This window comes from Gopherus evgoodei, chromosome 22, assembly GCF_007399415.2.
Source record: "Gopherus evgoodei ecotype Sinaloan lineage chromosome 22, rGopEvg1_v1.p, whole genome shotgun sequence".
Taxonomy (NCBI): domain Eukaryota; kingdom Metazoa; phylum Chordata; order Testudines; family Testudinidae; genus Gopherus; species Gopherus evgoodei.
In genome coordinates this window covers 1,249,475-1,266,698 of record NC_044343.1, presented here as the reverse complement: position 1 = coordinate 1,266,698, position 17,224 = coordinate 1,249,475, and the positions used below count along the sequence as shown (strand labels likewise).

The 17,224-nt window shown below is 56.3% G+C and overlaps 1 protein-coding gene across 3 annotated transcripts in view; it reads right to left on the bottom strand.

The window, feature by feature from the left end:
• The window catches only part of PIK3R2 (phosphoinositide-3-kinase regulatory subunit 2), a 35,989-nt gene that overhangs the window by 9,749 nt on the left and 9,016 nt on the right, over positions 1-17,224 (bottom strand). The window contains exons 2-3 of one of the 3 annotated variants that reach the window (XM_030540451.1): positions 8,463-9,207; positions 335-427 (exon numbers count right to left, since the gene is read on the bottom strand). In XM_030540451.1, the coding sequence (XP_030396311.1) occupies positions 335-427; positions 8,463-8,802 (433 nt within the window). In that variant the 5' untranslated portion in view covers positions 8,803-9,207. Of the gene's footprint in view, positions 1-334; positions 428-4,287; positions 4,433-6,681; positions 7,024-8,462; positions 9,208-17,224 lie in introns of those variants that run through there. The other 2 variants (XM_030540453.1, XM_030540452.1) reach the window with 2 other exon arrangements.

The window sequence follows — 17,224 nt, the reverse complement described above, 5'->3', positions numbered from 1 at the left end:
CTGGGCCAGTGGTTGCCAAGCTGGGCCAAGGGTCACTGCCTGGACCTGCTGCGTATAGCTAGGCACATGGTCAGAGTCCCATGGCGAGTTCACGCTGTGGTGGCACCAGCTGGGCTGCCAGAGCACAGACCCGTCCTGGTAACGAGAACCTGCCAGGCTGCTGAGGTGTCATGGCTCCCTGCCACTTGCTAGGTATTCCCAGCACAGCTTTCCAGCGGCTCAGCAGAGTAGCTGTGCCTGGAGGGAGCCTGGCAGAGAAGGGGTTAATAATGGATGTTGCCCCTTTGCTCACATAGGGACTCAGGACACCAATCCCCTCCTCTCTCCCTCTCACCTTTCTTCTCAATGGCTTCCACCAGCCTCAGCAGAAGCGGGGGCGCGACTTCAGGGGGCGTGAACTGCTCCGCCAGGTCCGGGAGAAGCCATCCTGATGGAGACAGCAGGAGACAGCAGGCAGTTAGAGCCTACGTAGCACCCGACAGCCAGAGGGCTCTGCTGAGGCCGCAGGGCTAATTCTGACTGCATGACTTGCTTCTAATCCATGGCCCAGGCTTGGCGGGCCCGCAGCCAGGCTGCTTCCCCACTGGGGAGAGCCAGCCCCCACACTCCAGCACCCAGGAGCACGTTGGCAGCTGGCTCCTTCAGCAGGGACTCCGCCAGCCAAGGTGCCGCAGCCCACCCAGTGCCCTGGAGGCAAGCCCTGGAGAGAGGGAGCTTCTCATCCTGCCTGTCCAGGGCCTGGCACAACCAGGCCCTGATCCTGGCTGTCCTTGTGCTAGCAGTGAGCCAGGGGCCTGGGAGGTGCCCCCGCTGGCCAATGGAGACCTGACGGGGGCAGGGGAGGAGAAAGGGGCCATAGGGAGCCAGAGTTGCTCCAGCCCGTTCCTGGCAGAGGGCAATGCTACAATTCCTTTGCAAGAAGGGACATAATTTCCTGAAGCTCAGGCATTTAGGAAGCAGTGGTGCACCCTGCGGCAGAACCGGACTGGACGTGACACTTGGAGGAACCAGCCCACTGAGCACAGCCCAGGCTGGGCCTGGGTCAGACCCAGCTGCTACCCAGGGCTCACTGGTGGGAAGTTTTAAACTAGCAAAATTATGCAATGGCAGGAGGGAGGGGAACATTCTGGGAGAAGGATAAAACCCTCCCCTACTTCACTCCTTAGAGCCACCTGCCCTGCAAGAATTAACCCCATCCCAGCCAAGGGGAAGAGAGACTCATGAACTCCTGCCCTGACCTGGCCAGGCACAGGAAGGGTTAATGCAGTATCCAAACCTTCCAGGCCCAGATCTAGGGCCTGGCCCCAGCTGCTAAGGGGGGGGGGGGGGGCTTGGCGGAACTGGCGGGGGAGGAGCTGGCTGCAAGGAGCCAGGTTTAATCCTCAGATCCAGAGAGAATGCCATGTCAGCACATTCCTGCCCTTGATTGCTTGTTAAACATGGAAACTGGCCCTTTGCCTCCCCCAGGCAGCAGCGCCAGTGTCCCCAAAGGAGCTGCTACTCAGCACTCCCTGCAGAGACCCAGGCCCAGGCCCCCCCTCACTCTTCCCACCCCCAACCCCTCTGCCCTAACCACAGATACCAATTGATCATATGCCTGCTACACACACCAAGGCTTGAAATCTAACCAGGGTGAGCTAGTTTGTGCAGGAGTTTTATCCTCTGCTTTCTCTCTCTCTGCTCCAGGCTATGGCTGCGGCCGCACTGCAGGGTTCCAAGACACTCCCTAACGCTGCTTCATGTCTGGACTGTAGCTCACAGGAGTCTGCCTCCAGCCTCCACACAAGTGCTCAGCAGACGGGCCAGGAACCCCTGCTAGAGTGCTACACTTGGGCACATCAATTGCAATGCCTGCTGGGTACGCAGAGGGGTCACATCATGCCAACTTGCCAAGACCCAGAGAACTGATGTCTGGCACCCCCATCTTCAGCGAGGAAGCAAGGCCCACAGATATTTCAGGTCTCAACATGACATCCCCAAGCACGCTGGGCCCTGCAGTGTCTGCTGGACTGCCCGGCCCCTCAGAGACACAAGCAGAAGGCTGCTGAATCACAGACCCCGCGGTTGCGTGGCACAGCCATCCCAGGGCCAAACAGCGAGTTATTGTAGGGATTCATCCTTCACATGGGCAGGGCTCTGTGCTGGGAACGAGGCTGGTTACAGATGAAGAACACAGTGACTATTTGGGAGCATGCCCATCGCAGTCAGTGAGTCAGAACTTGGATGTGTCAGGATGCTTGCCAGACCCGAACACACTTCCACAGGCTCTCAGCCCATCCAGACCATAGACTCATAGACTCTAGGACTGGAAGGGACCTCGAGAGGTCATCGAGTCCAGTCCCCTGCCCTCACGGCAGGACCAAATACCGTCTAGACCATCCCTGACAGACATTTATCTAACCTACTCTTAAATATCTCCAGAGATGGAGATTCCACAACTTCCCTAGGCAATCTATTCCAGTGTTTAACTACCCTGACAGTTAGGAACTTTTTCCTAACGTCCAACCTAAATCTCCCTTGCTGCAGTTTAAACCCATTGCTTCTTGTTCTGTCCTTGGAGGCTAAGGTGAACAAGTTTTCTCCCTCCATGCTCCCTAGTGCTTGGCTTCACCCAGTCTGGTCCTGTTATGAGCTCTGTGAACGGTTCTCAGAGCTCTCTGGCCCCTCACTCCTGTACCTGGGAAGCATCATGGCTAGAAATGGGAGATTTAGACCCATGAGAAAGATGTAGGCAATTAAAGCACTGCCCTCCTTCTCTCAGCGCACCCACACGCTGGGGGAACCAGCCCAGCCTCGGCCCCCGGGCCAGGGTCACTGGCAGTCCCAGACAAGCTAGTGGGTTCTGTGCATGAATGCTAAGCCAAACCCCTTAGTGGGCAGTCCAGGCTGCAACCTGGGGCTGCTGCAGAGACACTTCCAGGGCAAGGCCTCAGCTCCTCACCTGTGAGATGCAGGCAGACCCAGCGACTCACCATACATTCCCGGCTACAAGCTCTCATGCTCGGGGCTGCATTCACTGGAGCAATGCAAGGTCATTGCCCTCCTGGGCACCACGGGCTCCCTGCATTCAGCTGACGCAGTCACCAGGTAGTTGCAGAGCTGCAGTGTCACCCTGAGCCAGCTGAGGACCTGCCTCCCGCAGCCATCAGCACTGCTGCAAGGATGGGGGGCACTTCCACATAGTCCCTAGCCAGAAACTTTCACACTGCCTGCCAGGGCACAGCCACAACCGAGCCCACTGAGCCCTGGCCTTCACCTGGCACAGGGCAGCTGCCACTTGTTATCCATTTCAGACGCTGAGCCCTCACCCCAGACCAGGAACGGCTTGTGATCCTTCAGTTTTAGGGCCAGGATGGGAGAGAGAGGGGTAGCCCCCGACCATGCCCACTGTGTTCCCAGGAATGGGGTCAGCGCAGCTCTCCAATCATTCAGTGCTACGGCTCTGCAGGGCTCTTTGTAAGGGGCTAGTCCAGTCCAGAAGGGCACCGCAGTCCTGCCAGCTGCCTATGGCAGAACATGGGACAGGCAGAAACCAAGTGCCCGGGCCGGGCAGCACTAAGTAGGCTCTGGGGTGGTGACCCAGGGGGGGCTCTGCTCTGCAGCCCCCAGCACCTGAACTCCTGGGACACCAATGGGTTATCAGGAAGTCCCATTACCCTTTGCACTCACAACAAGGACGCTGCCAATGGCACCACTAGACCCGATACGCAGACTTCAAGAGTCCAATGCGCCATGTAGACTTTTACTGGCACCTGACCATTTCCAAAGCTGCTGTGAATCTTGCAGGGACCCCACCACTCTGTGGCAGGCCTCAGGATGCAGCGCTCACACAGCGTGCCTGGTGCTTTCTGCGATTCCAGTCCCCGAGGCTCCCAATCCCAGATGTGAGGGTGAGTGAAAAGCAAGGAGGGAGGGTTGCAGTGGAAGATCAGGCAGCACAAAGGAGCCTTAAAGTGGGTGCACACAGCCCCCCAAAGGCCACCCCTGCACAGGGATCTCCCCCAATTGCATGGAGCTTGTGTAGGGGTTCTGCTCCAGCCCTCAGCATAGGGGGCATAGCCACAGCTTGCTGCATTGCAGCTTCCCCTAGGCACTATGGGGCCATGGAAAGCAGAGTGTAACTCAGAGCCCCCTCAGGGCTGCTCTGCTGGGAGTCGGGCCTTGCACAGCCATCGAATACATGGAGAGAGCGAAAGGCAGGTTAAAGATCCCATCCCCTGCTGAAGTGCCAGGATGGTGTCACTGGGAATCATGCCCAGGGGCTATTAAGCTTGGAGGGAAACTCACCGAATGGTTTAGGAGCAGGGCTGCACCACTGACCCTGCTGGAGGTGCTCTAAGGCGGGACGTGGATCATGCTGCAGCATGGCTCAGGGCGGGAAGCCTATGGACTCTGGGGAGCTCGGCATAGCCCAGGCTGCTGCCGGACCTCCTAAGGCTCCCAGCGCTGCCGGCCTGGAAGGGCTCAGGAGGGCGATAGTGTAGTCTCCACACATGCCTGGCCTGGAACTTGCTGCTTCAGAAGGCAGCAGCCGCCTGCATCTCCGGGCTGGGGAGGGACCATGGCGGCTCACATGGCAGCAGCGGAAACATTCCTGGGCTGCCCTTTCCGCAGGCGCGCCTCGCAGACAGCAAACACGAGCTAAGCCCCCTTGCTCCAGGGGCTGCCGCTCACCCCAGATGCAGTGTGAAGAAAACAATCCCCTTATCTCCCTGCTGCCACCAAAGCCGCTGTGCCCATGAGTGCAGTCCAACAGCAGAGCGCCTTTCACCCGAAGTCACTTATCCTCTCCCCACAGCCACGTCTCACACAGGCACACGGGGGTAAGGGGTTGTCCACCCTGAGCCAGTGGCAGAGCTGGAACAGAACCCAGGAACCCTGGCTCCTAGTCCCCAGCCCCAGCCCATCGCAGCATGTCACGGAGTGCCATCACACAGCACAATTACCAAGATGGGTAACCAGCAGATGACCGGGCATCCCCAGCGCAGCCACGACAGACCAATCCTACCATGGCTTCTTCCTAAAGAGGGATTTCCCACAAGATGTTTGTCTCAATCTCCAACCATTTGTCCTGCTCTGCTAGGCATAAAGTGCCGTCGCAAGTTTGCAATGAGTTTCCCTTTGCAGATCTGCTCCCCAGGAATTCCTCTGTGGGGAGAAGGAGGTTAGGAATAGCCTCTTTGGAGTGCAAGGGGAATTTCAGAGCTGCTTCCCCGGAACCTCCCTTCACCTTCCTGTCTCAACTCAAATACAGCCCCATGCTGAGATATGGAGAGCAGCCAGCGCTCCCTGGAACCCGGCACACGCTCTCCTCCGGCGACAGGCTGGGGCCAGCCCCGAGGAGATGCTTCAGAGCTCTGGCTGAGTCCTGATCCCAAAGGGCCCAACATTCCCCATTCTGGAAGTACAGACAGTGTTTCTGGCCCCTTTTCCTGCCAGGAGAGGCCAGGAGTTTGGTCTCATCCATTCCTCCCCATCACACCGCACCAGCCAGTGCCCCTGGGCTAATTGTCCCAAGCTCTCCTCCGTCAGGCCTGCTGGGTGCCAGGGAGGTCAGCACAACCCGACCTGGGCTGGAGGGGAGCCCTTGGACCTGCAGCTTGTGAGCAGGAGGAGTCAGGCCCAAGTCTTTCTGGCAGCCCGGCTGCCTGGCTCAGACATTCCCCTGTAGGAGCATTTCCCCCTGCTGCACCCTCATAGGGCCCTGCAGTGCACGCAGCCATGCTGGGAGCACCACCCCTGGCCCCACGCAGCTATCCTCCCTCCCTAGCACACACCAAGATACAGGTTCTCCTGCCCCCCCCGAGCCGCACAGCCCCCTGCAGAACAGAAGCACCTTCGAGGAAAGGGGCAGCGCTCAGCGCACGGAAAGGCAGTGCTCCGAGGGTCAGCGGGAACCTGAATTCCTGCTGCAGTGCGTGTTCTCCCCCATGCCCCTCGCTGCTCCAGGCGGGCCCACAGCTGCTCTCCCCCTTCCCCTCCTCACAACACCTCCCCCCAATTGGACCCCCACCTTCCTCGTCCTCCTCCCTCCACACTGCCCCCCCAACACCGGACTTCCATCTTCCTTGTCCTCCTCCCTCCACACTGCCTCCCCCCACACCGGACCCCCACCTTCCTCCTTCCTCATCCTCTTCCGCACACACCGCCTCCCCATCCTCCTCCTCCCCCCTTGCTGGACCCCCATCTTCCCCTCCCCCCCGGGGCCCCTACCTTCCGACTTCCTCATCCTCCTCCCACTGGACCCCCACCTTCTCCTCCCTCCCCACCCACACCGGATCCCCACCTTCCACCTTCCGAGTCCTCCTCCCTCCACACTGCTTCCCCCTCCCTGCTGGACCCCCACCTTCTCCTCCTCCTCCCACCTCAGCTGGACCCCCACCTTCCCCTCCTCCTCCCCCACGCCGCCTCCCTCCCACTGGACCCCCACTTTCCCCTCCTCCTTCCCCTCCCTGTTGGACCACCACCTTCCCCTCCTCCTTCCTCCCCATCCTCCTCCCCCCACACCACCTTCCTCATCCTCCTTCCCCCACACCGCCTTCCCTGCCCTCCTCTCCTGCCCCACCGCTGACTGCACCTTCTCTGTTCTCCTCTGCCCCCACCAGACCCTGCCTCCCTCCATGCCCTAAGCCAGTATTTTTTCTTTTGACACATGAGAAGTGTTAAGATTTGCACACAAACCACAGACTCGTGTTTTCCAGGCAGTTACTGGGTACTTGTATCACAGAAGCATCTGGGACCCTGTTGTCCCTCGACCTGGCCAGCTTCTCTTGAGGGATGCAGAGCGTGTCACAGGTGCTCAGGGCCCAGGACCCACCTGCCAGCGAGACACACCTGGGGGAAAGCGCCCAGCCTTCACAGCTGCCCAGCACCTGGTGCAGCACAGCATTCGCTGGAGGAGGGGCCCAGCACCAGGCACACAAGCAAGTCGCTCTGATTTGAAGAAATGTTTTTTCAGACAATGACTGCTCTGGTCTTACCCAGAGCCCATCCTGTGCGTCAGCAGGGCCACCAGGCATGCAGTGCCCGGGGGGGCATCCCCACGACAGCCACGGGAGGAAAGGTAGGGGGGACAGGCCATGAGGGGAAGTCTGAATCTCTGACTCTGCCAGGGTATGAGAGAGAGAAACCCAACCGGACAGGAAAGCTCTTAGCCCAGAACAGAGACTCCTCCCAGTCTCCAAACCCAAAGCTAAATGGAGAGAGAAGCCCAGGATTGTAGCAATGGCAGGCTGGACAGGACCCCTGCACAAAGCCCAGAGACCTTCCCTGATAGGTATTTCTCCAGCCTGTTCTTAAACCTCCAGTGAGGGGGATTCCACAGCCCCCCTGGGAGCCTGGTCCAGAGCTGAACTCCCTGTCAAAGGTTTTCTTAACATCTGACCTAAACCTCCCTGGTTGCAGATTAAGCCCATTACTTCTAGTCCTACCTCCAGCGGACGCAGAACAACTGATCACCCTCCCTGTGAGAGCAGCCCTTCACACGGGAAAACTTACCAGGGCCCCCCCCCCCCGAGTTTTCTGTTCTCTACACTGAACATGCCCCATGTTTTTAACCCTTCCTCGTAGGTCAGGTTTCCTAAACCTTTTTTCATTTTTCCCATTTTCCTCCGGACTCTCTCCTATTTGTCCACATCTTTCCTAACGCGCAGTGCCCAGAACTGGACGCCGTGCTCAGTGTCAAGCAGAGATGAACAGAAAAACATCCTTCCCTGCTCTTGGCTAGACACAGAGCAGCATGGTCAGGACATACAGCCCTGCACGCCAAGGCATGGGCAACGCACGCACGCCCCAAGCGTGCCACCACAGTCCTAGTATGCAGGGTCCTCTCACACAGACACAGCACCGCGTGGGGCACATGACATGCCACCGAGGGCTGGCCGGCTGCACTGCACTTTGTGGCTGGGGTACATTGTGGCTGACCAGGTTCAAACCCAGCTGAAAACCAGGGAGGGAATGGCTCACGACTGGCTGGGCAGCGCACTCGGGATCGCCTGGCCAGAGAGGCTCTGCACTTGAGCAGGGTGCACACGATGGCTCCTGTGGCTGGCAGGGGCTGCAGGCGCAGCAGCACTGGGATGGAGGGTGCTCCACCCGGACAGAAATCCATTCCAGGACTTGCATCTGACACAGACCCCCTTAGATGCCTGCATCCCTCCGCCTGGCTGGGATTAGAGGCCATGGACCTCCTGCACAAGCAGCCCTGGAAGACACAGCCTCAGTTTGCTAAGGGAGGCCGGGAAGGGGAGTGAGCACATGAGGACCTACAGCAGGGACTGGAACCCAGGAGTCCTGTCCCCCTGCCTGCTGCTCAAGAGTACCCCACCCCCATAGCATGTTCCCCTCTCAACCCCACTGGAGAACAGGAGCCTTCGCAGGCCAGGAGGCAGCAGAGAAGCTATACTTCCTTATAGCTTCACCTTCGTGCTGGGCAGGGCAGGGCAGGGCAGGGCAGGGCTTACCTTGCTCCAGCGCCTCCTGCATGCGGGAGGTGCTGGCCCCAGGAGCTGCCGGCAGAGGTCTCTGCACCCTGGGTCTGTGGGAAGGGAGGGAGATTTTCACGGGCCCAATGTACTCCACGTAGGTGCCAGGGAAATCCCCTTTCTGCTTGGTGCGCTCACTGATACCCGGGATCCACCCGATCTGGTTGGGTGTCTGCTCGTCTCCATCCTTGAAGCCCAGGGCCTGCAGGGCCCCTTTGCTCACCACCAGGATGTCCTCGGGGAGCAGGTCGATGTCCTCGTCACGCTCTTTGCAGTACTGGTAGAGTGCACGGTACTGAAAGCCCTCGGTGCTGCCCATCTCTGCTGCACAGGGAAGCTGGAGCCGGGCCAGCTGCTCAAGACGTGGGCTGCAGGCTCAGGCACGGCTCTCGCCCTGCACCATTCTTTGTGCGTTTACCATCTTTGCACGAGCCAGGACGAGTGAAGCCTGGTGAGGATGGCCCTGTGCACGCTCAAGCTCCCGCACGCTGAAGTGAAGCCCCTTTTCCTTAACTTGAAGCCACGATTCAACCAAATTATGGAGCAGAGGGAGAATGCAACGAACATAATCCAGCACTCGTGACTGGGCATGCAGCAAAGAAAGGGGGCAGCTCAGGGCTCCGCAGTCCTAGGAGGGGGTAGGTGTCTCAGGGTCCCCAGGGCGAGGGGAGAGTGCGTTTCCAGCAAAGCATGGCGTGTGCTGCTGCTTCTCTCTTCCCAGAGCCTGGAAAGGGAAAGAAAGAGGGTCTGTTACTTCATGGCCAAATGCCCAGAGCATGGCCCTTCCTGTCACGCCCCCTGCCTCCCGCCATGCTAATCACGTCAGTAAAACAAACCCCACCCACTAGGCAATTGGGTCAGTCCCTTATTGACACCTGGATCCCAAACACAGGAACATCAGAGCATGGGACTGACTTGATCCATAAACTGCAAAAGCATGAGAGAAGCCCCGGCTGGCTCACTGAAGATCACCCTGCTCCCTGGGACTTACAACACCGAAGGAACTGCAAGATAAAGAGCTCACAGAGCCTTGTTTGCATGTCTGCAGTTTGCTTTCTTTGACAGTACTTTGTGGAAAATAATTCATTGTTTTCCTGTTTGCAAGGTCTTTTACACAGCAACATTTACAAACAGCTAAAGGAGACCTCCAGCCACCCGGAGCAGAACCTGACACCAGTTTCCTTTTTGTGTTAAACTGAGTAAGTTTCACAAATGTCTGTTTTCCTGTGCGCTAAGAAATCTCTGGAGATCACCACCACAAAGGCCTGGCCTACACAGAAAAGTTCCATCGGCACAGCTACAGCAAACCTAACTCCCAGTGTAGACTGGGCTGTGTCAACAGAAACATTCTTCCATTGACCACCTGGAGAGTGATGGAAAAACCGCTAGGGTGCTACACCACCCCAGCGGCAGGGCCTAGAGCATAGACGTGGCTTAAGTTTCTGCACCTGGAGTCTACAGGCTCATCACATGCCTTGCAGCTGCCACACAGACAGGTTCAAAGGCCTGGTCTACACTACGCGTTTATACCGAATTTAGCAGCGTTAAACTGATTTAACCCTGCACCCGTCCACACAAGGAAGCCCTTTATATCGATATAAAGGGCTCTTAAACCTGATTTCTGTACTCCTCCACGACGAGGGGAGTAGCGCTGAAATCGGTATTGCCACGTCGGATTAGGGTTAGTGTGGCCACAATTCGACAGTATTGGCCTCCGGGCAGTATCCCACAGAGCACCATTGTGACCGCTCTGGAAAGCGATCTGAACTCGGATGCACTGGCCAGGTAGACAGGAAAAGCCTTGCGAACTTTTGAATTTCATTTCCTGTTTGCCCAGCGTGGAGCGCTGATCAGCACATGTGACCATGCAGTCCCAGAATCCAAAAAGAGCTCCAGCATGGACTATATGGGAGATACTGGATCTGATCGCTGTACGGGGAGACAAATCTGTTCTATCAGAGCTCCGTTCCAGAAGATGAAATGCCAAAGCATTTGAAAAAATCTCCAGGCTATGCTAGACAGAGGCCACAGCAGGGACTCAGCACAGTGCTGCGTGACAAGCGTAATGGAAAGCCAAAGAATCAAATGGATGCTCCTGGAGGGAGGGAGGGGGGACTGAGGACTCGAGCTATCCCACAGTTCCTGCAGTCTCCGAAAAGCATTTGCATTCTTGGCTGAGCTTCCAATGTCTGAAGGGTCAAAAACATTGTCACCAGTGGTTCAGGGAATATGTCGTCAATTTACCCCCCTTCCCCCCTCAAAGAAAAGGGAAAAAAATCATTTCTCGCCTCTTTTCAATGTCACCATATGTCTACTGGATGCTGCTGGTAGATGGGGTGCTGCAGTGCTACACAGCAGCATCCTCTCCCCTCCCCTAGCTAGCCTCAGTACCTGGACGCACACCACCGAAATAATGTGCTTAGTGTGGCTGCGTGCACTCGACTTTGTACAATCTGTTTTACAAAACCGGTTTATGTAAAATCGGAATAATCCCGTAGTGTAGACATACCCAAAGATTAGATTGAGCAAAATCGCTTCTGCTGCTGGATGCCTAGTGCAGGCGAGTGCCTGCGACATGGTGCTGGGGGAGGGGGAGGGATTTTTCTTGGACAGAAGGAGGTGAGAGAGGAGGGAGTTAAGAAGAAATGAATCCTTAACACCCTCAACTCTACTCAAATTTTAGAGCCACCAGCTGCCTGTAAGCGATTCAAAAATATGAAGACCAGGAGAACGTAGGGCCTGCCTGACCCAGAAAGCAGCCAAAAGGAACAAACTTTTACCACCATTTTACTCTGGAGAGAAGGATGTCAATAATTTGAGTCCAGTGAAGAACTATGGCATGCCCACACACACACATAGTGCTTTGAAGTGCCCAAGCTCCCCATTTGGCTCAGCTTAGCTCGGGGTAAGATGCAGCATTTCTGCATGTCATGCAGCTGAATAAAAAACTACAGTGGCACTAGAATGTCTGCAGCTACTGAGAGCAGTTCAAACTGGAATTCCTCGAGTCTTTAACATCTTTGGGGAGTCTGGATGCCATTCCTATTAGCTACTCAAGCTGCTTTTGGGAGGTCCATGCCAGAAGCCATCTGACAAGCTTCATCTTCCTCTTGCAGCCACCCTCAGGAGCAGGTTGGTTTATCTGCATGCACACAACCTGGGCAGGGAGGTAAAGTTACAGTGCTGTATAACTGAGGGGTGTTAGTATGGCCACTCTATTGAGATAAGTTAACAGGAAAGAGCAAACAGGAAAGCAGCAGGACAGATCTAGATAAGCAGCTCTCAGCAGCTAAAGACAATAGGGAAGCTGTTAGCATCAAGGATCGTGCCTCCGACAAGGCTGGTTTCACCAAAGCTGGAAGCCTGGCACACAGAAGAACCCTAAAGGGTTAAAAGCCCCTTTCAGGCAAGGAAGGGGGAGCCTGCTTAGAGCCAGGCAACAGCTCCATGTGCAGTCCGGTGGCTCCAAATGCTTTGGTTCTAGCGAAGGACCACTGTGCTTGGTCAGCGTATGAACCACTGGCACTGCTCCCAGCGGGTCTCAGCCAGCCATCATGGGGGACTGCAGCCCAGGGCCTGGGTGTGCCTGGCAGAATCGTGGGATCCCACCACAAAGGGGGTGTGCTCCAGCTGGGAGGGGGCAGAGGGACAGCTACCCAGTAGGTGGGACAACTACTTGAGTCTGCATCAACACATTTCCTGCCACAAGCTAAATGGAGCTAACCAGCTTCAAAGAGGCATCCCTGGGTCCATGCTGGGCCTTGCACACATTAACTAAATTGGCTTTAAGCCGGATCATAAGGAGTTAGAACAAAGCCTACAGGACCCACATGCTCTGCAAAGGGGATGCAGGAGCAGCCCGAAGCCAGCCAGCTGCAGCCTGTTGGCATATGTCAGCTGCAAACGTTTGCCCTGGATACCAGACATGCTGTGGCAGGGCTCATGGGCTGCAGCCAGCAGCATCCATACAGCTAAAGCACATTTGGCCCGTTAATTGCCATGCTCCTCAAGGTAGCTTTGGCCCCCAGATGCTGTCCTGGGGAAGGGACTGGCCCCCACGTAGGGCTGCTGAGGTTTCTACCTTTTGAAGTAGCTAACCTGGAGAGGGAGGACTCCTATCAGGGCCCATCCCTCCCTCCTAGTAATGCAGGCTCCCTCCATTCCTAGGGGCCATCTTGAGCAGTGACAGGGCTCCCTGCCGTCCCACATGACCTGGCACAGCTCCCATGCAGGACTCAGTGTCCAGTCTCCCCAGCGATTGTCATCACATTTGTACCGCTGCTAGAGGGCACAGCCAGGTAAGGTTGCAGTGTGCCGGGCACTCAGCAAACACACAGTGACAATAACTGCCCCACACAGCTCACATGCCGCCCCGACCAGCGCCTTCCCCTCAGCGGTGTTCACACACTTCTGATTTCTGTTCCCTTCGCTGTTGTTCTTAGTTAGCTCCTCCAGCCCCCAACCATCTGCACGGAGTCCAGTTCCTGCCAGGGTTCCAGATCTCTTATACATGCACCTCCACACCTCATTCTCCCTTTGCACAGTGCCCAGCACAACAGAGCCCTGACCCTGCATGAACCTGTAGGTGCTGCTGTACTACAGGAGCAGTGGAGACTGTGTGAGGTGCATTCAGATGGCACACGGACATCCCCGTCTCCATGGAGTCAGGCTGACCGCATGTGGAGCAGCACTTCTGAAGGTCACAGGAACCAGCCTGTTCTACATACAGCAAGCATCTGATTAGCCCCCCAGCACCAACCCAGCTAGCAAAAGCCAGGGCTATTTTTAGGACTAAACAAACGCTGCTGAGATGGAGGCACTAGGAGGCTCCTTCCCATAATTAGAAATTCACTGATTTTTTTTTAAATTTGCCCTGCGAGGAAGCCGTGTGTTTTTGCAGAGCTGCTACTGATCGAGAGATGGGTCTGTTTGGGGCTGGCCATTGGCCCCCAGCTGGGCCAGGTTAGTACAAAGGGACACGCAACAAATGACATGGTAACATCAAAGCGTCTGTCAGTTATCAAGCTCCTGGTGAGAGTAGGAAGCGCATTCTGGACCCACCAGAGTCCCGCTCAGGGTCAGGATTTCGACCCAGGAGCTGGTCAGACTGATGGGCCCCAGTCTCACATCCACCCCTTACCATTTCCCCTTCAGGGTTCTGTGCTCACTCACATGGGACTTGTCCAGACACCAGCTGCCTCCAGCTTCCCCGAGACAACTCAGCTTCTGAGCCCAACAGGGTATCCCACATACCATCATGTGGCCGCAAGGGCATCCCGGGTATCTGGTGTTACTGGGGCAGGGGAGTGTTTACAGACACCTTTTTCCAAGCACCACACCCCATTTTCCCTTTGCTCGCAAAAGCAGTGAACTCCACTCCAGCCCCAGAATGGCATCCGCCCTCTGCCCAAATCCAAGCGCTCTCCTGACACAGATGGGGCAGCTGTGGGAACCCCAGGAGAAAGAATTACAAACCACTCAGTTACTCACACCCGCAGGCTCCATGTCAGCAAACGGACAAGACAGCTCTCTGTTACGCTCACTAGGACCCAGGAAATCTCAAACCCTGAACAACATTCCTCTGGACTCCGGTGCAAGCCCCGCTGAAAGCTGCCAGTGCTTTCGTTCTAACCCCAAGGGAACTGGCTTGAAGCCTTGGAGCACCTCTCTGCACGTGTGGGTCTCAGGGTGCTTTACACAGACGGGGAGTTAGCACAGCAGCTGAGTCCCAGATAAAGACCCCTAGACAGAGGTTAAACAGCTTTCACAGGCCCAAGAACAAGTCAGCAGTAGAATCTCCACAGCCCGAATCTCTTGCATAACGTCACAGAACATCTGTTCTCTCATTTGCATGATATTACCTGGAGCGCTCCACCACCACATGCTGAAGAGGGAGCCCCAGGAGCCATCCCGCAGGATTTGGGCATGCAGCTCAGAGACCCCATTTCTACCTTCTCCATGACCCTCCCCACTTGCAGCATCAGACCTGTGGGGGCCACCAGGTTATGAACCAGACAGGGACCTGACCCACAAGGAGGAGACATGGTGGTAGGAAATGGCATGGTGACAGGCCATGAAAGAGACTGCAAACAAGATAAGGGGGGAGAACGTCTGTAACCATGAGTTCACGTGTCTGGCAGTGATCTGCACTCTCCTCATGCTCAGCAAAGTGAAGGCTCCTCTCAGCCAGGAGCTGGGTATCTACGGGTTCTGTTAAGACTCAAAACCTGAACCAGGCTGACAAACTGCCACCCTCCCCAACGATAACCCCACTGCATCACAGAAAGTGCAGCTGGGGGGAGGAGACTGTCCCTGTCAAAGCCTCCAACTCTCCTCCCCATGGGAACTTGGACAAATTCTTACGTAGTAGCTGGTGCAGAGCTGAGGGTCTGGGACCCTCGAGTCCTGTCGTTCCCTCCCTTAATGTCTGGCCCTGAAGCCCTTTCCCGGCCTGCATGGCACAGTCCAAGATTTCACACCCCCAAAGCTCTGCCTTCATCTGATACTCCTCAAGGGGCCCACGATGTTCCATGCAAACCCCAGCCATGCCATTGCCCAGGGGCAGGTCCTAGAAGAAGCTGGTTCTTCCCTAGCTGTTGAGTTCTGTGACTGCAGGCTCAGGATTCACCAGTGGCCAAAGGTCACACAAAAGACACACACTGCATCTATAGCTGGCCTCACTGGCCAGCAGCAAACACGTCTGTCCCAGGAACCCAAACTAGGTTTCCACCACATCCAGCCTCATCCTAAGAGCAACTAGGCCGGGCTAATGCCAGAATGGAAAGTCCTTCCTGTGGGATCGTTAGTTCCATCCAAGGGATGCCTGCTGGCACCTCCCATTTCTCTCCGCATTGTGACCCCTCACATGGCAACCCGGTAAACCCCCGAGACATGGAGCGCCATCCACAGCCCCCCCCAAGACATGGGACTACAGGGCAAGTCACCACACATTGTTTCATTACAAAGGAGCTGTCCTTTTCCAAATGAGGAGGCCTTCCGATTGGGTGAGGCTGGGCCTGTAAGCCAATCAAACCACAGATTGTCACAGGACCGACACCTCTTGCTCCAGAAAGGCACTCTGGATTTGTCCTCCTGGGTATAATTCCCATCACTGGCTCCTTGGCATGGGTGTAGTGGTAGGACAGTGTGCCCCTGCAGCGGCTGGCTCTCCTAAGCCCCTAATGAGACCTTTCCTAAGGTCTCCTCAGCTCTGGCCTCACAGGCCACATGTTATACCACATCTCTACGGGCATGTTTTGAGCGCCCAATGGTGGGGGAGCTGGTGGTGACGGAGCCGCGCAGACCGGCCTTACTGCAAGGCTACCCTGATTTGTTCAGATCTGGCTTGTGACTTTAACCAGGGCTCCAAGTCCTGCCAGAGCTTTGGTGCCAAACCTGCAACCCGGGAGACTGTGCATGCAGGTGGTGTGGGAGGGACAACCCATTGCATGGAGGCAGCACTTCCTTTGGGTGCCAGGTTAACACCCACGCCGCCGGCACACCACAAAGCAGCCCATCTCCAGGACTGCATTTTAAGCACAAGAGCCCAGAAGAGTGCAATAGCACAACCACTCTGTGACACCCCAGTGTGTTTCCATCGTTGGCAGAAGGGGAAGAGCAGCTTCCCAGGGCACCATGGCAGGCAGACAGAGAGCCCTTGTGAGTCCCCAGGGTGCAGGGTATGGAGCTGCACAGCAGCATTTCAGTGGAGGATAGAGTGAACTTTTCCATCCCCTGTCAAAGTGCCTGCAGTGCCCATTCCCCTCTGGCCAGGGGTGGCTGTCACACACACAGAGGAGTTCAACAGCACACAGAATATCTGAGTGCGGACCCCCTGCCTGCTGCTTGATTCAAGGCCTCTGCCCAGCGAAGCCTGCAGTAATCCTGTGACTTTGGCTGCCCCTGTGAAACAGAGTGAATAGACAGCTTCCTTCCAGGCAGTGGGACCACAGTAGCTTTGTGAAGTGAGCAGCAGGTTGTAATCTGCACGGATTGACTGTGAGCTCTGTGGGCAGGACCATCCCGTACTATGTGTCTGAACAACACCGGGCCCAACAAGGCCCCTACAGTGCTACTGCGACACCAGTGCAACTTGAATACACCAGAGTGAAATCCTCCTCTGAGCCCTGTGAGGCACTGGGAGGGTGGAAACCCACTGGCCAGCCCCAGCTCCACCTGACTCCCATTAGGGCAGCTTCTGAGCACCTCACAATCTTCAAGGTATTTATCCGTGTCGTTATCCCCAGTGGTCAGAGAGGCTTAGTCAACAGGGAATCTGAGGAAGAGCAAGGGCTGGAACCCAGGTTTCCCATGTCCTAGGGCATAAGCCCTAATCTCAGCACCCTCCTTCCTCTCTGATTGAGCGGGCTACAGCATTCAAATAGTTAAAAATTGCCCCACTTTGCAAGAAATCCTAAGCTATAAAGAGTAGGATGGGAGCTGCTTTACAGCACCACTGAGAACTGCAAAAGCTCTGCCCTGTTCTGGATGCCAGAAGAACACGTTGAATGTGAGCAAGCCGCTGGTATGGTGGAAGGAAAGGCAGATCTCAAACCACAGTGCTGCAGCCCAGGCAAGGGCACAGCGAGTTCATGCTGTCCTGGCACGGCAGCCGCCGACCGGAACTCACTACAGAGCCCTCACTTCCAGAACTCGGTCAGCTCCAGCCAGGAAAATATTACTTCATACTCCACAATGTGAAGAAGGAAAGGATTAAATTCAGCTTTCTGCCCCTCTGAACT